The sequence below is a fragment of the Rosa rugosa genome, chromosome 2 (genome assembly GCF_958449725.1).
Source record: "Rosa rugosa chromosome 2, drRosRugo1.1, whole genome shotgun sequence".
In the NCBI taxonomy this organism is placed as follows: domain Eukaryota; kingdom Viridiplantae; phylum Streptophyta; class Magnoliopsida; order Rosales; family Rosaceae; genus Rosa; species Rosa rugosa.
In genome coordinates, this window is record NC_084821.1 from 68730947 (window position 1) to 68751832 (window position 20886).

Sequence of the window (20886 nt, forward strand, 5' to 3'; positions counted from 1 at the left end):
TTGTGTCAAACTCGCTTTCTTTCTTGGGCGAGAATCCATCGAACCTTTGAGCCTCCCGCGCTTCCTGGCAGGAGCCGTAGGCCTAGCCATAACGTCACCATCATTGAGAGATGGGACGTTGGCGCCATGCTCATGCATTCTTGAGTTGGCGTCATGTCCTCTACTTTTAGGGAATTCAATCCTTGCAGGCACGTTTGCAGCAGGTATGTGTGATCTCGTCACTTTAGCGATATCAGAAAACGCATCAGGCATCGATTCTGCTACGTTCTGAAGATCAAGAATTCTCCGCACTTCAATTTCGGACTGTGCGGTTCGGGGATCAAGATGAGACAGAGTGGGGACAGACCACGACAATTCCTGTCGTTCCTGTTGAACATTGATGTTCTTATCTCCCCCTAACGACGGGAAGACCGTCTCATCGAAGTGACAATCCGAAAATCTAGCGGTAAAGAGATCGCCTGTCAAGGGTTCTATGTAGCGGATAATCGTTGGAGAATCATATCCAACATAAATGCCTAATCGTCGTTGAGGACCCATTTTGGTGCGCTGTGGAGGCGCAATAGGCACATAAGCTGCACACCCAAATATGCGTAAGTGTGAGACATCAGGCTCATACCCAGTAACCATCTGGGACGCAGAGAAGGGTTGAGTGGCAGTGGGCCTCAGACGAATAAGCACAGTTGCATGCAATATTGCATAGCCCCAAGCAGAAATAAGGAGATTGGTGCGCATTACCAATGCCCTAGCGACCATTTGTAGTCGTTTAATGGCGGCTTCTGCGAGACCATTTTGGGTGTGAACATGAGGAACAGGATGTTCAACATCAATCCCAATGGACATGCAATAATCATCAAAAGTCTTTGATGTAAACTCTCCAGCATTGTCTAATCTTATAGACTTAATAGGATGATCAGGGTGGTGAGCCCTTAACTTAATTATTTGTGCTAGGAGTTTAGCAAATGCAGCATTCCTTGTGGACAATAGCATGACATGTGACCAGCGTGTCGATGCATCAACCAATACCATAAAATATCGAAATGGTCCGCATGATGGTTGAATAGGTCCACAAATATCACCTTGGATTCTGTGCAAGAATGGTATATTTTCTTTGGTGTCCTTTGCATAGGATGGTCTCGATCCTAACTTTGCTAAAGAGCAGGCTTTGCAGAACGAATGATGGGCTTTAGAAGCAACCAATGAGGATTTTGGTTGAGCCACAAAATCACAAGTGACTTTAGAAGTAAAAGTTGGAGACAAAGGAGCCTTGGTGGCGTCAATGCCACCCTGAGGCCGCAGGGGGAAGGCGGCGCCGGCCAAGGATGGCCGGATTTGGGGGTGAACGGCGCCGTGAGGCGCAGGGGCTCATTCGGTGTCCAAAAACCGAGTTTTACTTCTTTTCGTTCTGAAAAAGGGATGTCCGTGTGAAGTCTTTAATATACGGATCATCATGTCACGACCTGGGTGTCCCAAACGGTCGTGCCAAAGCCTATATGTGTCGGAATCCCATAAATCATCTCTCATGACATGGTTGGATTCAATGACTCGAATAGTGGTTGCATACAACTCACTAGAGCGACACATAAGTTTCTCTAAGACTCGTTTATGTCCGTAGTCATTAGAGGTGATGCAAAGGAACTCTTGTCCATTCTCACAATGCGTTTCCGCATGAAAACTATTGGCTCTTATATCTTTGAAGCTCAATAGGGTTCTTCCTGCCCTAGGAGCATAGAGAGCTTCAGTGACATTAATGGTTGTGCCATGTGGCAACAAGAATTGAGCTGGTCCTTGACCATGAATCAATTTAGATGACCCTGCCATCGTAGTCACTGAAGATCGAGTAGGCGTCATCTCAAGAAATAACTACCTATTTCGAAGTATGGTGTGCGTAGTAGCACTATCCACGAGGCATTCTAGCTCTCCGGGAAACATACTTGAATGAATAAAGTTCGAATCAAAAACGACACTTTATTTTAATGAAAGCCAATGATTACGTCAAAGTTTCTAAATTTAATCCAAAAAGGATAACCAAGCTTTAGACAAGTAGTAATTACTCAATCCGTTTGGTAATTCCAATTTGGTTGTGACCAGGTAAGGTAAGGCGAGATTTTGGTGGAGCGTTGCTCACTTTTAAGACCGTTCTCTCAGTTCAAACCTTTCCTAGACATCACAATTACTCTTGAGTACGCCTAGTGAGAAAGAGTAATAACCACTGTCTTTGTTGATAGTTTCCAAATTTTTGGATATGGATTGAAACCAATGACGCTTATATGGTCAGATTTTTATGCTTACGAACGCTCTTAGTCCGTAGCCTACGAACGCTCTTAGTTCGTAAAAATCGATGCTCACGGACGCTCTTAGTCCGAAGATTACGAACACTCTTAGTTCGTATGTAGCGTGAATCCCCATGATTCCGCTTTTAGCAAATCGAACCCACGTTACAGAAAGGTGGGATGTAGAAGAAAGGATTTTGTAAGTCCCCGGAAAAATAAAAATAAATTTAAATTTCAAAAATGGGAACAACTTACTAGTGAAAACTTACTCATGAATTTCATAATTTGAAATTCTCAATACACGCGCGTGTTGATGCAGGCGTGTAGGATTGTAGGCGTGCTATCGATCCTGGTTCGGGGATTGCAAACAATTTTTCAATCCCTGCTGTGTGACCGATAAAGGTCTGGCCGAGGTAAGCCGAGAAGCTAGCCGACAGATGCGTGCGCAGGGGCGCGTAGGCGCTGCAGGGGCAGGCACGCAGATGAGGCTAGCGTGGGCTAGGAGCTGCTGCAGTGATGCTTGAAGGTGGCAGCAGCTGCCTATGAACAGCTTTCACTTCGATTGGTCTACAAGTCTCAAAACAACTCTGATAAGGCTGAAATTTGGAGGTCAGATAGAAGAGACAGAGACGAACAACTTTGATGAAGGAAGCATTTTGATCTGAGGTCCCTATCAAGACTTTTCGGGGCTTGCAAGCAGACTGATCTGCACAGGAACGAGCGTCCTGTTGTGCTGCAGGGGCAGCAGGCGTGCGGCGATGCTGCAGGGGCAGTAGGCGGCACACGGGTGTGTAAGGGCTGCAGGGGCAGCGTGCAGGTGGGCAGCAGCGGCTAGTCTAGCACGGGCTAGGTGCAACGGTGAAAAGGTGATGTTGAAGAATTTTCTGGTTTTGGATTTTTGATCTCAAGGTTAGGGCTCGTGCTGATAACGTGTTTAAGTATATTGGTATTGAGAGAGATTGATGAGAGAACTGTATTTCATTATAGAGAATAGGAGCCCTATATATAGGGATTACAAAGTGCATAATCTAAGAGTACAAGGATTCCTATTCTAACTTGGAGTAGGAAACCTCTCCTATTACAACTATAGAACTTATCCTAGTTTGACTAGGCACACTAAGTGTCAATATCCTTCAACAAAGAACATATATAAAAACACCAAAAGCAGCATGTGTTTCACAAGCATAGTGCAACCTGCACGTACCACTTTCAGCTCCACTATCACTCTACCCTCCCTAGCCGTGCGGCGAGCCGGCGACCTAAAACCCAACCCTACATAGTCTTCTCCTCAACTCATCAACATGTTCCATGCTCCACATCCGCTCAACATTTTGCTAAAGCCCTAAAAAGCTCATATCTTTACATCCTTTTGTAAAGAGAAAAAAAAAACACTGTCTACTGTCTAGTACCCTATGCAACAAGCTTCCATTCATCTCAATACTGAAAAATGATAAAATATAAATATTAAATAAAAAAATATTAAAAAAACAAAAAACAAAAAAAAACAGAGTCAACCGAGTCAGGAACCTGGTTGAACCGAGTTGTTTAAACCAACACACCCACAAAGCAAAAAAAATCCAAAAAGCCATCATCTTCTTCCCAAAATGAAGGAGGAGCAACACTGGCCTCACTACTGGGGCACCACACCGGAGCAAGACTACTACGATCAGCAGGGGATCAAATCCTCCAAATCCTACTTCACCTCTCCCAGAGGCCTCAGGCTCTTCACCCGCCAATGGCTTCCCCTCGTCTCTCCTCCACGTGGCCTCATCTTCATGGTCCACGGCTACGGCAACGACATCAGCTGGACTTTTCAGGCCACCGCCATCTTCCTCGCCCAGAACGGCTTCGCCTGCTTCGCTCTCGACCTCGAATCCCACGGCCGCTCCCACGGCCTCCGAGCCTTCGTCCCGAACGTCGATCTCATCGTCCAAGACTGCCGCTTCTTCTTCAGTTTCGTCAGGCAAAACCCCCAATACGAAACCCTACCGTCCTTCCTCTACGGCGAGTCCATGGGCGGCGCGATCTGTCTTCTCATCCACTTCGCCGATCCCGAAGCCTTCGACGGCGCGATTCTGGTGGCGCCGATGTGCAAAATCGCCGACGCCGTCAAGCCGAAGTGGCCGATCCCTCAGATCCTGACGTTCCTCGCCAAGTTTCTCCCCACATTGGCGGTTGTGCCCACCGGGGACTTGATGGTCAAATCGGTCAAGGTCGAGGACAAAAAGGTAATTGCGGACATGAATCCCTCAAGGTACAGAGGGAGGCCCAGATTGGGTACAGTTCTGGAGCTGCTGAGAGTTACAGACCATGTGAGCCGGAGACTGTGTGATGTCAGCCTGCCGTTTCTTGTGCTACACGGCAGCGCCGACGTGGTGACTGATCCTAATGTGAGCAGAGCTTTATATGAAGAAGCAAAGAGTGAGGACAAGACGATCAAGATTTACGACGGGATGATGCATTCCTTGTTGTTTGGGGAGACTGATGAGAATGTCGAAACTGTTCGCGGCGACATTCTGGCTTGGTTGGATCAGAGGTGCAGAGCAAGAAATTGATTCAAATTGGTACAAGTCTGAAATTGTATTTGATTGAATATACTGAATAAGAAGCATTATGTTGTTCCTACATTGATCCCAAATCACCAAACTTGTATACCAAGTAAGCACCAACACTTGCATTCGAAACAATATTTGGTTCCTATTATCTGAACTGTGTCATCAAACAATGCGACTATGCCATGGTGAACACCACTTTGCAAATTTACAACCAAAGAGTTGGGATATAGGAAAAGAACTAGGGGAAATACCCTCTGTGATTTACAATTGAAAACAAAAACAAGACGCTCTGGACTTTGATATCTTTAATTGCTTTAGACTACAACCTATACAATATGATGGAGAACAACCAGTACAGGGAAAGAATAGAGAAACTGTAAAGATGAAAAAAAAAATTTCGTTCGTAAGAAAAACCCTTGATCATGTGAGATTCTATGGACTATTAACATAATCATCTAGCTGATAGAGCCATCATGCTACTCCTTTTCTAGATCTATTGTCAGATAACCTTCCAAGTATCAATTGTGCTGCGGCCAAAGCCGAAAACAAACCTATGGACAATGCCTTTTGTTAGCAAAACAAATCTGTTCAACCTATAAAAACTATCTAGTCACTTCATAAACAGGTACTTGAGATCATCAACTGTTAAGCGAGTCTGACGACCACCAGTCTCATCCTCTCCAAATGCAGATGCCACCATCTCTCTCTTCTTTTTCTGCCAAAACACCATATATATATCAGAACAACAATTAGAAGCCTGCTAATAAGTCATGCAAAGCATTCATCTCTTCTTCAAGGAATAAGGTTTCTTGAACAATAACCAAAGTACAAGGTAAACCCGGTCAAATATTGAAGAGGAATATGTTCACAAGATTATGATCCAAGAAGATTACATCATCTTTCCACCCACTTATAGGTCTTCAGAAATTATATCTTAACCAATCAAAAATCACATAAACATCAAAACAAAGGTGAGACCAACTAGCTCAACTAATTCCTAAAATTACAGTGTAGCAAAAAAAAATTCCAAGTTTCATTGTCCATGTGTACAGTTTGCCCAAGTTATTCATCTCATAAGCCATTCACATATATACATTTAGGTTTTCTTTAGACAAAACAAATATACAGCAGTTTACCCTGCCAAGGTTTGGCATCGAAAACCTAGCTCCTCTTCTCTATCTCATTAGTTGATATCAGATTATAGTAGTTGACCATGGTTCCATAACCAACAACTTCCACTAATATACAACCAATTTCTCCAGACAACCATCATGCGTAACTTTTCTATTCAATCTCATACCGGTAGTGATTAACACTTTTTAAACTACAACACGAGAAAAAAAAATGAAATAATGCGGGGACAGTACCTGAAGAGCTAAAATACGATCTTCGACCGTATCTTTCACAGTCAACCGTAAAACCGTAACAGGACGGGTCTGCCCAATACGATGTGCTCTATCAATTGCTTGATCTTCAGTCGTAGGATTCCACCACAGGTCCAAAAGAAGTACATGGCAGGCTGCAACCATGTTCAGACCAAGACTAGCAGCTTTCAAAGACATAATCATAACTGACACCTACATGAAACATATTAAAAACTCAGAACCATACCCAATAACTGAAAAACCAATTGATCGATTCCTAATATAGAAACTGGAAATATGTGGACACATCCTAAAATTTCCACGAACCTCAGGAAGAGTGTTAAAATCCTTTACAGCTTTATCTCTGGCAACAACTGACATTGTTCCATCAAGTCTTCTGTACTCAAGGCCGGAAGTTTTAAGACACGCTTCAAGCAAGTCCAGCATCCTAGTCCACTGTGAAAAGACTATTGCTTTTTCTCGAACTACCTTCTCAATTTTCTTAGGACTTTTGTCCACATCCAAGTTCTGTCCATCAGAACTGTCCTCAAGGGACTCAGCCCCATCAATGTCAAAAGACGTTGTAGAACAGCTGGCATTTTTATCAACGCTTTCCGGTAAGCAACTATTTTCTGTAGTGCAAGTCTTTGGTTTACACATCAAGCAGAGAACCTCAAGTGCAGCCTTAATCTTGGATGAATTGTACGAGCTATCCTCATAGAAAGACTCTACAGCATCAAAAACTTCAGAACCCATGCCCCCTTGACTAGGTTGGTCAGAAAGCGAACTGTTTAAAGTGGCTTTTGAAAAGACGGAGGACACATTCAGTCGAACTTTGCAACTTGTGTTGGGGCACTGGTTGTCATCACCAGTGAGATAGTCACAAATGCATTGGCTACAGAAGACATGACCACATTCAGAAACAACGGCATCTTCAGGTGCATCCTAAAAGAAAAGTAAACAGGAGTGTCAGAACAGAAAAGTTAAATCATTTCTCAACCTGCCATTAATCAAACTAAAATAAAGGAGCAAATCCAAAGCATGGGGGAAGTTCAGTTATAATGCAACAGAGCATGTGTAATCCTCATTATAATTACATCCATTGGACAACATACAACAAATGCTGTACTTAATTATACCAAAACTATCTCCATTACAACAGCATACTTCTGATGGTTGGATAATGACACACATGGTAAGAACATAAGTCTATTCCCTGTATGGTAAAGGACATATGGGTAAGAACATATGAGTCTTATCTCCTAAATGGTAAAGGACATGTATTTGTGTCTGCAGCTAAGACATCAACCGTGAAGCAGCATGCCCTCAGAAGCTACAGAAGGCACACCATGCCGCACGTCAGCAAGTTTGGCATTTAAGCAATACCACCATGCTTGACAGGGCTCCAAAAACCCAACATATATTTACAAACTCCTTAGTAGATTATATCAACTCCTCTACTCTTAAACAACTTGGGAATTCCGGAATTATGTAGTCTTTAAAGATTAGAACTCTTTGAAAATTTTACAAATTTCATCACAATAAGCAGTACCAAGATATGGAACCACTTGGGTGAAATTGAAATATAATAATTGTATACACCATAAGATTAATATATCATGGAACTATATTAAGCAGATAGGTATGAGAAAACACCAACTAAGCTGACAAAAGAAAGTCCCAGAAGAAGATGTAAACATATGGATACTAAGCCAAAATGACATCCACACATTTCAGCAGTCAAAATTCAACTTAAGTAAATAATATAGGAAAAACATAAAAACTTACATTGCAGATACCGCATATTGCCAAAGAAGCTTCCAAACAATTCAGAAGGGATACTTGTTTGTCATGAGTAAGCTTCTTTGCCTTCTCAACCGAAGATTTCCATAAAGACTGTGATTCATAACGTCTGACAAGAAGGGGGTGATCACAAGCTTGTCGAAGTCGCAAGAGCATCAATAAAATATTAACATAATTTTGTTTCACAGTTCCAGCAGCTGCATATTCCTGACATGTTGAGCATACTTATGTGAGAAGAAAAAAAAAAAAAGGTAAATAAACACAGATTCCATATAAAGTCATCTATTCTATACTTCGATGAAAGATTTCTTTGTTTCCTTTTAAAAAGAAAGCATATGAAATATCAAACTCCAATTTAACTTCCAAGAAAAACATACTTCAAATTGAGCGCGTGAATCACTCTCTAGCCTTGAGTAAAAATCTCGTTCTTCCGCGGAGAATTCCACCCTTTTCAGTTCTATAAATTTTGGTGGTAAATTAATAATAGGTTCTCCATCAAGAAGAGTGCCTGCAGGAAACAAGTACCATAAGATGGCCATAACTCAAGATTGATAAAACGCATACAGTCAGAAGAGCTCAGAATATCCAATTACAGACATGCAACTTATTAGTATAAACCCTCAAAAATCTATTGAAATAAGTACTCCTGTTTTATTCAATGAGACATGCACAATCAGTGAGCAAAAACTACTATTTGGTCTCACCTTTTGTGCGGCGTAACATAATTGTCTTCAGAACAGCTTGTAGCATTCTGTACCCTTTTGTTGGATTCTTACTAATTGGAAATTTTATTTTTGCACAAAACGACTTGTACACCGCATAAGGGTCATATCTCAGAAATCTGAAGTAGCTATAAAGATCATCAATCGCATTCTGGATAGGTGTCCCCGATAAGCACCACCTACGTTTCGCTCGAAGCCCCCAACAGGCCCTAGCTACTTGAGTTCTGTGATTCTTAATACTCTGGGCTTCATCCAAGACAACCCTAAACCATCCAACCTTAGCAAGAGGGCGAGCAAGAGACTCAAGCGCTGCAGTCTCCAATCCCTTCTTACCCTTTGAGCATTTATTAGGATATTTCCTTTTCTTAGATGAAAACCCCATATGTGGAGAATCATACTCCTCTCGCTTTCCTTTCTCCTCATCTTCTCCATCAGCAAGAGGCTGCTTTGGGACCTCCATGCTGACAATTGAATATGTTGTGAGGACAACATCATACTTAGCTAGCTCACACGGATCCCTCGTTCGATTGCCTCCATGGTAGACTAGCACTGAGAGTTTAGCTTTTTCTGTTATTTTATTACGCAACTCCTCTGCCCATTGCCGCAAGACACTGGTGGGACAAACAACGAGTGTTCCACAAGCTGGCCTTCCCTTTGTTTGTATCAAAGATTTCATGCTCTTCTCAGAAGTTTCATTTGAGACACTTGAATGAGCATCAGCATCTTGCTTCCTTCTGCTAACCTCAGGAAGCATGTCATCATCCTGGTCCAAATCCAGAGTTTCCAGCTTGCACTTTTTTTCATCTAGACAGGCTCCAGAAGCAGGAGGCCTTTCCTTAAGTATGAGTGCAATTGTCGATATCGTTTTTCCCAATCCCTGCAAAATGAAGATTGGATATCAGGCATAAGTCTTTGACAGATAATTGGTATTGGAAAATTCCCGAAGGATGGTATAGACCTGATCATCTGCAAGTATTCCTCCGCAACAAGGCAAGCTAGCTGTCTCCTTCTGAACCATCCATGACAATGCGATTCTCTGTACAGGACATGAGTTAATGCTTAGATGAACTCCATTCACGCACAAAAACACACAGAAAGCAGGCGATCAGAACAATAAGGAGCTGGAAAGCCAGAGTTCCAGATCATAATATCTTTGGGGAAGATAAAGGCACAACAAAGTGAACACCCTAAAAGAGAAAAGACAAACCACAGCTCCACTTAATGGGAGGAGGGAGGGTGGGGTAAAATATTCAACTGGAAATGCAAATATTTTCGTCTGTACATTGGAATTAAACAGAAGAACCAACTCCTTTACCTTAAAACACGGAAATAACTATTTTAAGCATAAACAATTACTTCAGTTGATTATTAGAACCTAGATTCTTACCACTGCCAACCACAAATCACATAAACTATGGTAGTTAAGAAGTATATAAAGGGTAGAATTGAAAACCTGATGTCGTAAGAGAGGTACTGTTAAAACTCCATCTGGTGGAAGAGCTTCTGACTTGGGCTGTGAAAGGTCCTGGAATGCATAACAAATTTGGTTGAGGCTTTTTCCCATGTCAAGTTTCAGTAATTTATGTTAATTAAGTGAAGTAGTTGCTTTAAATTTTGAAATACCCACCAAATACCCTTTGCTAAATAACATGCTTAAGACAATAAATTTAAAGTAAGAATGCAAAACTATAATGATAATGATAAGGAAGAAAATAAGTACAGTAACTTCCACAAAGCGGTTAGCAAGTTAGCAGATTCCTTATATATTGATGGAGTTAGTTTAAGATTTTATAAATATTTGTTACTTTAAACAAAGATGCACGACAAAAACGCCAATTAGCAGTTTAGCGCGCAGGTGAGCACTTGACAAGGAGCTAGGGCATAAATTTCTTTTTTGATATCTTTAGGAAGGCAAGGGGGCAACAAAAAACAGATGCTTAACAAATCAAACATTAAGAATCTTGCTGTCATTCATTGATGAGCAGTATTTACGAGAGAGAAAGCAAACCTGCAATGCTACTCTCAAGATCAATTGCTCCTCCCTTGTCCTGAATCGTATGCCTCCCACTCCAGTGTCGTGATCACTAGATTGTTGTGAATTAGCAATGTTACTTCCAACTGCTAGAGAGCAATTCAAGGGCGCCGGGTAACGAGTATTGCTAACCACTGGAAGGCGACGTGTGGGTGCAGGATCACTCTTATCTTCAATAATGCATACATCATAGTCATCTTCTGCAGGGGATTTTTCAGAGAAGTTACTATGAATAGACTCGGGGCTGACTTTTGAAAAAGGAAAACCCATGCTCTTAGGCAGACAGTGTTTACCCTCAAGTCTGTCCGTACTATAACCCTGATTCCTGTTTGAAGAGAATGGCTGAGCAGCTGGCAACTGATGTTCCAAACCATTTAGATTCACATATCCACCACCAACATGGGGTAAAGAACTTCCATTTATATTACCTTCAGAATAATAAGTTCTGTTAGTATCAACAATCATCTCTTCTTTAGCATGCCCTGAATTTCCAAAATGCTGAGTAGATACATCATAACCTGAGAGTTTTGGTTCCTTGTCAAAAGAGCTACCATCAGCATTGTAAGATGGCTTTCTACTGTCATCCATGAATGAAAAAGAATGAAACGTATCAGTACTAGGAGCAACCAACTCATCAATATTTTCATCCTTCACACCAGTGAATTCCCGTTTGCTTGACATGTATGTCTCAGTAGAACCCAAAGGCTTGACTGAAGCCTTGTTGTCAACAGGACAAGAGTCCGCATCCAATGAAGAATTCCCACTAACAGCCGAAATACAATTATATCTTCCATAATCAAAATTCCACTCCTTGATATCTGAAGCATCAATCATTGGCGAATCAAAGCCATATGTACCGGTTATTCCCTCCTGACAATTGATATTCATCTTACTGCTTGAGCATGAACTATCAGTTTGAAACTCCAGTGATTCATCCTTCACATTAGTCATCATTTCTTTGTTACTTGGAAATAATGTAGAGTAGTAGCTATAAGGACTATGCTGGATTGAGGACTCTGCCAAATATCTATTGTCTAAGCTCATACCATCCGCAGCTGTATAATGGTCACTGAAAAGATCAGAATTTTGACAGAGAGTAGATTCGGGAGAAGTAACATGTGGTGAACATACATCTACATCTAGAAAGGGTATTTCCATAGATGTACAAGAATTATTTTCCGATGGTCCCAAGGTTTCTGGGGTGTTTTCCCCCAAAGCACCATACGGTCTGGAATTCATGTCCATGTTATCAATACCAAGGTTTTGTGAAGAATCTGCAATCATCAAAAGATATAAATTAGTGCTTCCACCTCAAATTTCAAAAACAAAACTAAATAGATGCAATAACATGGTGAAAAGCTTCAAACACATAGCAAAAAGGCCAACTGTATGGTCCAAGGTAGTGGCATACATTCAGAATCAACTTTCCCTGCCACATCTGCTTTCCCCTGCAGGACATTAAGATCTCCGTGGTCTAAAACATGATTCGTATGTCCTTCAAAACTAGAAGTGGTGCTACTAGTGGGCTGTGAAACGTCAACCCTCTCAGTTAAGTAAGTCTCCGTGCAAGGAACCAACGAAAACCAGTCTTTAAGACTTGTAGAGAACATGTGCCCATGAGAGCTGGTCTGTGCTGGTGGTTTCCTGTCTAAAGACATTGCAGGGTTCCCTCCACACTCAAAGGAACCACCTGGACCCCCTGCCACAGAATCTGATGCTTCTGAGATATATGGAGGATGCCATGAACCAGGAGAGCCAGTGTACGCTGTTGGTTTGCTATCCTTGTAGTCAGAGAACATTGCAGGGTTCCCTGCATAATCAAAGGAACCACCTGGACGCCCTGAATCCGAAGCTTCAGAGCTGTATGGAGGACGCCAGGATCCGAAACCCCCTAAATCAGCTGATGATTCTGCTTTTAAAACTTGCGATCCTAATCAACCAAAGAATCAAACAATCAAATGTCGCCGAATGTAGAAGTTAGTAATCTACATTCCTGATCCAAAGCAGCAAACAACAAAAACCTACTACAAAGCTAAGCCTACTAAAGCATGCCACAGATGGAAGAGTGAAAGAATCCACTAAAATCATAATCACAAAACAAAGTCACTTACCACTTTGGAGCTGTGTATCCTCAAGGTAATCAGCACCGGAAACTGCTTCAGCTTGTGGTCCGCTTCCCAATGATGAATCCTCCGGACAACTCTGTAGTTGGCACTCAAAAGTTCAGCAAAAACAATAGGAAAGAAGCCCCTAACCATAAGGCTCGGGGAAATCATTTCAAAACCAGCAACACAAAGAATATAAGAAATCAAAGATGATAACTACAAGTAGCAATAAACAGAAACAAGAAAGGAATGTCCAAGTTCATCTATAGCAAAATTTGATCTCAATGCACTCAAAACCTCCTCAGGTGCTTCCCACTAGTATCATGCAACTTACTACTAAAACCCCTTTCTACTCGAAACTAAACCAACAAAAAATTCCCCCACAAAATCAAAACTCCTTATAAAAACCCAGCTCAAATCCAGTAGAACAAACCAAGCTTTCCACATCCACCCACACACAGCTCACAAATTTCAGGCGCCGCCGTACCCAACCCCAAAATCAACCAAATTCACAAAGCCCTATCCAAAATTCCTCCACAGTAAAAAATAAAAAAAAACTTTTCATCTCTCAGCTCATAAAATTACCGGCGGTTCTTCCTCGAGAAGGCGATAAAATGTATCGAGATCGATCGACATGTCCTCGCCGTCGAAATCCTCGGCGGCGAATCCACAATTAGAACCCTCCTCCACCGCCATCAACATAACTCAACCGAAAACTCAAACCCTAACCCTAATCTCCTCTTCGCCTCTTCCTCCTCCTCCGCCTCCGCCGCGGCGCTGTCGTAAACCCCTAGTCCGATCAAACCCCGACGAAGAATTCAGAAACGGCGACGACTCAGATCGCGTCGATTGCAATCGCATTATCAAATCGGGAGCGAAATTTAGAGAGAAAGAGAGAGAGAGAGGGGGGGGGGTTGAAATTGGGGATCGTTTTTGTCAAGGTGAGGGTTTTTTCTGAGAAAGTTCTGGATGCGACTTTTTCTTTTTTATCGGGGACTCTTACCTTTTTTTTTTTTTTTTTTTTTTGAATGCGGGGGTGCGCAGGTTAAGAGGTGGGTTGGGGTCTGGGAGGTGCGTAGGTTAAGGAATATAGGGGGACTCGTTCGTGTTTGGTTGGCGGGTTCTTTGGGTTAAGTCGATTTTTATTTATTCATGCATATAGGCTCCCACGCTTTTCCGTTTCCCACTAGGATGACGAGACTGATTGGGTTTTACAGTTTACTCCAGTCCTGGCTAAGCTACCATTATACGGCTTGTCGGTCAAGCTTAAAAGATGTTTTTTTTTTTTTTTTCTTGAAATAAAAATATTTGCTCGTTACTTATTTGGTCTAGTGACATCAATCGCTCTTTCGTAAATGGGAGGTAGTGACTCGTGAGTATAGTTGTTATAATTATCAGTTTGTTGATGTAATTAAAAATATAAAAAAAAAAAAAGGTGTAACCAGATTTTACTACCATTTTAAAAGAATTATACAAATTATATTGAAAAAGGAAAATTCGAGGAAAAATCTATAGTAAATGGATCAATTACCAAGAAAATACCATTGAAACAGCAACATATCTACTTTGTCTTTATTTTAATATTATTTGGAATTATTACTTTTTCAGTAAAGATACAACTTAACATCATATAGTCTTTTTTAGTACGCGTTTTGCTTGGATGAACTCACTTCCATATATCATTAATAATAGTATGTAAGAGTTTAATTTAATTGGACACTTCGAATCTCAAGAACGCAATTATAAAGAGCTCACAACATAACAGACATTTACCGAAAGCAAGATAAATATCTTTAAAATGACCCTACTTGCTCTCCAAAAGTTATACACGTCCGAAATGCGATAATATTTATTTTATTTTGGAGTTCTCTTTCTTTGCATTGTAGTTAAAAAGTAAACACAACAGCTTTGGGAGGTTCATAATTATGCTAGACATTGGAACATAGCACACGCTTTGCTAAAACGTTAACATCAAACTGAGTTTCCTCGTTATTCAACGGAAGAATGTGAAACCAACTAAAAACATGTTGGGAAAGTTCCAAGTTTCCAACTGGCAACAACAAAGAGGCAGCTGTTACAATTTACCCGCTCTTTCGCGCTTTGCGCCAATTAGGCAATTATAGTACTTTACCTGTTTTGTTGTACTGATGGGGCAGGGGAAGGCCCAAAAACGAAATAGGCTCAAATTATGGGCCTGGAGAAAATAGAAGTTACTTTGGGCTGAGAGATGGGTTAACGGGTTAAGTCCAGCCCAGTCTGAATTTTAGGTTTCACCAAAATAAAGTCAGATTCAACAAATACACTTATGACAAAATCTTCTCCATTGAAAATGATTATACTAACTAGATCAAACAACATGAACATGAAGCTTGAACAAAATTTGGGTGAAAAATTAATGACATATATGATATTAAGCATTTTTGCGTACAGTTTCAACTACTAGAATTCTCTATATCAATTTATATAGAATGATGACAAAGTGGACCTGATCACACATGATTAACGAGTACTCGCAGCTGCTTGATTTTTAAAAGTCAATGTAACCCTCTGACCTGCTAATAGTCCCATTGCTTTGATGTTGTTGTTCCTCGAGTATTACTAATTTCGTAATCATCGCCCAACAGCTTGAACAATTTTAGTCGAGGCAGACGTTTAAGCACTTAAAGAACACACACATTGACATGATTTGGGCCTTGGTTATCCACAGTGACATTCATTTTTCCTTGTACGTTCTCCATTATTCTGCCCCCAGCTTCTGAAGCATTCTTACCTTCTTGGCTAGTTCCACATGGCCGGTCTCCAAGCCAAAGTAGACTCTCTTCATATCCAATCATATGTGTGTTGCCATACAGCTCCCTGCTAACCTTATGTGTTTCAAACTTGTTTTCCTTATGACCACTCTTTATCAACTTGAACTCAGTAACAAAAACCCTACCCTCACTGATTGGTGCTTTCTCCAAAACTGTACCAGTTTCCATAACCATGATTAGCCTTAAAGATTGCATTCTCACAGGCCGATCAGAAATCTTTAAGGTAAAGAGCTTAGTCCAAGACTCACTCACGTTATATTCTTTCATGACCCACAGATCAATAAAACTGGCATGTCGATACAGACAATCCAATGCACACAGGCATCCTCTAAAATCCCCTAGCTCCATGATACACTGACCTGGTTTGAAGTCAGGCAGCAGCATGGTTCGGAACTTCTCATGTGTTAAATCGAAAGCCAGTATCTCTTTATCAATCCAATGAAGTGCCTCATTTGAAAGAGTCCCCGCAACGTCCATGTGGAAGCGGAAAGGGACTGCGATCCTTTTCCAAATGTTACTGTTCGATGAGAAGATGTGGTGCTCAATGTTCAATGAGTAGAGGTTGTTTATGAGAACTTTGTAGTCGCCGGTGGCTGACAAGTAGCCAAAACCATAACAACGTACGTGTGGAACTCTTTGTACTCGTAAAGGAGAAGCGGGTAACTTTTTGTAGAATTGAGTTGATGGGTTCCAAATATATATGTCCAAATCGATACTGTATCGAGGAGAAAGAGTTGCACATACTAAACCATTGCAGGAGGAGAGTGAGCGGAGTTCATCGCCCGGATTCTTGAACGGACATCTGAGCTTTCTGTCCTTAGAATTGTCTCCGGTGGACCATAACGTCTCCAAGTCTCTAGATTCGAATTCAGGTTCTCTCCAGTCGAAGCAGAGGACTCTGTGACTCCGAGTTTGCTGGAATTGGGATTTGGCGAAATTTGGGTCGGACAATATGATGAAACGCCAGCGTTTCGAAACGGAGGTGAAGCGGATTAGGGATTTGATCGGCAACCTCTCCATGATTTGAACTATCACATGTTCGGGTAGGTACGTACACTGCCATTTGAAAAATTGCCTTCGTTACTCTTCAAGGCTTGGAAGCTATAAATTCGTACACTATGAGATAGAGTTGCAAGTCCGTAACGATCCCGAGTTGATTATACTATTCTATAATGAGTTCAGAACATAGTCCATGAACAATGTAAGAAGTAACTTCAATTATATTATCTTATATACACATAGAATCTGTATGAAATAAGGAATCTATATGAAGTTAGGAATCCAAAATATGTATGTGTATATTTTTTCTCAATTTTTCAATCTTTAGTTGATTTGAGTATGCTAGAGCGGATTTGATTTTCGATTACGGCTATGCGAATTTGTTTGACGTTTGTGATTTTGGCGCATAGGCTGGACCGAAGAAAAGTAATAACGAGGGATGAGTGGGAGAAGAAGCTTAATGATGTAAAGATCAAGAAAGAGGACATGAATAAACTTGTGATGAATTTCCTTGTGACTGAGGGTTATGTCGATGCGGCGGAGAAATTCCGAAAGGAATCTGGAACCGAACGTACCCTTTTTGTTTGTTTAGTTATTGATGCAATGTAAATTGTAGTTGGTTTGATTTGAGTTGTGTTAGGGGATTCATTTTCTTGGTGGTGTTGTAGTATGTGTTTGTCCTTACGAGTGTGTAGCAGATATTGATCTTGCAACAATCACTGACCGCATGGCGGTCAAGAAGGCAGTGTGGAGGATGCAATTTAGAAAGTGAACGACTCGAACCCGGAGGTAAGATTCACTTTTTGTTTTGAGCTTGTGATATCATTACATATAGTTATGATTCGATAGTAAAGACACTATTCTCATATTGTTAATCTGTCAATCTTGGGCTATATATTAAGTGTGGTAGTTACTAGAGTGATGCAAATAATCCTCAGTCATGGATAGGGTACAAATTTGATACTAGGGTTAACAACCGCTTGTGAATTTACTTAGGAATTGAGGCAGAAACAATATCAAACAGTGATCCATTATGTTGTGAATCAAACCAATTAACCAGCCTTCTATCCTTGAATATCTGAATTTGAATTTGGCCTTCATCTGTGTGGTTGCTTGCCCTTTTCTCCGATATGATTCCACCTGCATGCTACTTCATCCTTGCAACCATGACAGGATTAGTTTTTTAAGGAGGTTATGTTGCTGTGATTCCAAAATTTTTCCTTTCCGGGACTTGAGAATTAGAGAAACATTAAGTGCATGTTTCTTGAGTTTAGAGTAGTATAATTCTTCCCTGTACTTACAGTTAGGCCAACCAATCTTTGAAAAGAAAGAAACTAAACAAAGACAAAGGCACGGTGCTATGTCAAAACCGTGGGTGAAAGAATTTACTCCTCCGGAGTTTAGTAGTTTTGGTGTTATTTAGAATGGTATTGATTTCTGTACCACTCTACCAATGTTAGTAACCTTAGCACTCATCACTATGTGTGCCTTGGACCTCTTATCATTTAGGACCAACTTTTAGATTCCAGGGAGTAGATATGAACAAGCTATAAGAGTGTGATTTCCTTGGAGTGTCGTCGATCTCTCTATCATTGATTCTATAACAAAAAATGTTCGTATTGAGATCTTTACAAGTAGTTTTTTGCTTTTTAGTATTTTGGATTCAGTCTATTCCTTTAGAAAATATAACTGTCTATCTCAATTTATTTGATGGTCTGTGGAAATTCTGTCTTCAGATTCTGGACACAAATCCCCAATTATTTTTCCCTCTCCAACAAAGGTTGATAGAACTAATTAGGAATGGAAAGGTAAAAGAGGCTCTTGAGTTTGCTCTCCAAGAGGAGAAGAAAATGTAGGATTCAGCTACTGTGCCTTTGGTGCCTCAATGGATGCCAAAAGGATATACAACGGAAAATGAAAGGAAAAAATAAGACACTCGCTCTGCCTTCTCTCTAGAAACTAGAGAGAGAAAGTAGATCTGAAACCATCCTCCCCCTTCTCTCTTGCCGAGATCTAGATCCAACCGGATCCTGATCTCTGGCTTGAGAGTCGGGGGAGCACTCTCTTGGTCGGGCTTCTAGTCCCAGTTCCTTTGTTGTTTTGTTTGCAGCTTATTTTCCCTTCCCACCTCTTCTCCGGCTAGTGGCGGTCCTGGAGGGGATGGTGGCTCAGGCTATTGGCGTGGCTTTTAGGCAGGGATGCGGCCCAGGGTTGGTGGATCTGTGCTCGATGCGGGTTCTGGCGTCTCCACTGGTTCTGGGATCGGGGAGGTGGATGGGAGCTAGCTCTCATGGCAGGGTCGATCCGGGTGAGGCTCTGTTCCTTTCTTCCGGGTTCCAGGGTGGTCGGCGATGTGGTGCGGTGGTGGTGCTGCGCTGGGCTACGGCGCGGCGGTGCAAGGCTACGGCACGGCGATGTGGGGCTATGGCGCAGCGGAGTGGTGTCGGCGGCGTGCGCTGCCAACCGGTTTGGTGTGCCACAGCGCCTCCGGAAGTGTGGTGGTTAGGCCGCGCATCTGTTTCTAGGCCTTGTCGGTGGTTTGTTCTTCGTAGTTGTTCTGTATTTAGTAATTTCTTTGTGCTCGTTGTTTTATTGTTAATAAGTCTATATCCTCTTGGATGGAATTGGTCACTATGGATTCCAGATTTGCTTCGTTCTACACCACCCCTAAACGATCTAACGCCCGTTGGCGGTTTATTCGTTCCCCATTTGCGTGTGGCTCGATTGCTTCGGCAAACACACACTGCTAAGTTACTCGGTGTCTCATGGGCGTTCTTGAGCCCTATGTGTGTCCCAACCGGTGTTGAAGGAGGCAAGATGGTGCTATGGCGGCTATTTCTCTTCCAGCTAGGACATGGAATCGGCGGCAGTAGGGTTCTCAGAAGGGAGATGTCTTCCACTTGGGGCTTGATAGCTATTTCTGTAGGGTTTTCTTATTTCAATGTTTGCTGGGCCTGTGTGCCTCATTTGCTGGGCCTGTGTGCCTCTGTATCTGGGCCTATGTGCCTCTTTATCTGGGGTCTCATGTACCTCTTGTATTTTGTTATCTGGGGCCTTTTGTGCCTCTTTATCTTGGGTCTTATGTACCTCTTGTATTTTGCTTGATCCTTTGGATCTTCTAATACAATTATTGACCAAAAAAAAAAGCTACTGTGCCTTTGTTTTGGTTGACTGTGATGTGCTATGGCATATAACAATGTGTTTAATAATTGAAAGTCATGCAGCCCTCCGACATGCTGGCAGTCTCGTTGCCTTGTTGTCGTTATTCATCGAGTATTACTCTAAAATTTGTGATCATCACCATGAACGCAGGAGTGAAACCCTTTGATCCTCTTTTAAAAAAGAAAAAAAAAAGTATTTAAGGTCATCTCCAACCGAAAGGGCTAAAAATAGCCCTGAGGTTAAATTTTAGCCCTGAATTTTGTACTATTTATTGATGTGACATCAACCTTCTCTAACCTGTCAATGCTAAATTATAGCCCTAAATATATATTTTAACATTTTGGATATGTTATATATATATATATATATATATATATATATATATATATATATATATATATGTTCTTATTTTTTATGTGCAATTTACTTATAGTAATTGAAATCATTTTTATGATAAAAAATAATTTTTCGGTTGTATTTTTTTTTTTAAGATAATCAAAAATATCTTTAGTTGATTTTAAAATGGAATAAAACTAATTTCGAAATAGAATAAAGCTGATTTCGAAATGAAATAAAGTTGAATTCGAAATGGAATAAAGCTGATTTCCAAATGGAATAAACCTGAACTCGAAATGGAATAAAGTTGATTTCGTAATGGAATAAAGCTGAACTCGAAATGGAATAAAGTTGTTTTGTACATGAAGCCTCATTATCTTCAGCAAAAATTTTGTATAAATTGAGTGCTTCATCTTCAGCATAACTCACAAAATCATATACATTTCTCTACTCACCTTCATCAGCTTCATACTTTTTTCTTTTTTGTTTGAACACTTTCGAAATGAGTTCTAATTGGTTCAATAAGTGGCAAGAAATGTTACGCGCAGAAGAGGAAGAGGATGAAGAAGATGAAGAGATGGAAATGCATGCAACACAAGTTATGACGACGGCAGCTAGTTGGTTGGCAAATAACCAACTCTGTCGTCCACAACCGCAATGGGGTGGGACGGTTCCCGGGCGCAAATACATCCCTCGATTTCGTTCACGTGCGAACGATGATCTATTGC

The 20886-nt window shown here is 41.2% G+C and overlaps 4 protein-coding genes across 6 annotated transcripts; 2 read left to right on the top strand and 2 right to left on the bottom strand.

Moving 5' to 3' along the window:
* Nucleotides 1-3632: 3632 nt before the first annotated feature.
* Nucleotides 3633-4892, top strand: LOC133729687 (caffeoylshikimate esterase). Its single transcript, XM_062157252.1, has one exon. It carries the CDS (start codon nt 3875-3877, stop codon nt 4823-4825), a length of 951 nt encoding a protein of 316 aa, XP_062013236.1. The 5' UTR covers nt 3633-3874; the 3' UTR covers nt 4826-4892.
* A 160-nt stretch (nt 4893-5052) lies between these two features.
* On the bottom strand, nt 5053-13811 carry LOC133729686 (helicase-like transcription factor CHR28). Of its 3 annotated transcripts, none has more exons than XM_062157250.1 (13): nt 13437-13811; nt 12858-12948; nt 12158-12676; nt 11265-12020; nt 10723-11174; nt 10168-10239; nt 9673-9750; nt 8697-9591; nt 8370-8500; nt 7978-8199; nt 6517-7134; nt 6193-6402; nt 5053-5540 (listed from the first exon to the last, which is right to left on the bottom strand). In XM_062157250.1, the coding sequence occupies exons 1-13, from the start codon at nt 13551-13553 to the stop codon at nt 5436-5438; spliced, it is 4266 nt and encodes a 1421-aa protein (XP_062013234.1). In that variant the 5' UTR covers nt 13554-13811; the 3' UTR covers nt 5053-5435. The 3 variants fall into 3 exon arrangements, with proteins under 3 accessions (XP_062013234.1, XP_062013235.1, XP_062013233.1); XM_062157251.1 differs by having other exon boundaries at nt 10723-10946; nt 11040-12020; nt 13437-13810; XM_062157249.1 differs by having other exon boundaries at nt 10723-12020; nt 13437-13810.
* Nucleotides 13812-15511: 1700 nt separating this feature from the next.
* Nucleotides 15512-16681, bottom strand: LOC133731379 (F-box protein CPR1-like). The gene has a single exon (XM_062158764.1). The coding sequence runs from the start codon at nt 16679-16681 to the stop codon at nt 15512-15514; it is 1170 nt and encodes a 389-aa protein (XP_062014748.1).
* Nucleotides 16682-17032: 351 nt separating this feature from the next.
* Nucleotides 17033-18516, top strand: LOC133731380 (protein GID8 homolog). Its single transcript, XM_062158765.1, is given in 4 exon segments — nt 17033-17231; nt 17356-17403; nt 17406-17449; nt 18397-18516. Coding segments are annotated over 4 exon segments (411 nt in total).
* The last annotated feature ends 2370 nt before the right edge of the window (nt 18517-20886 follow it).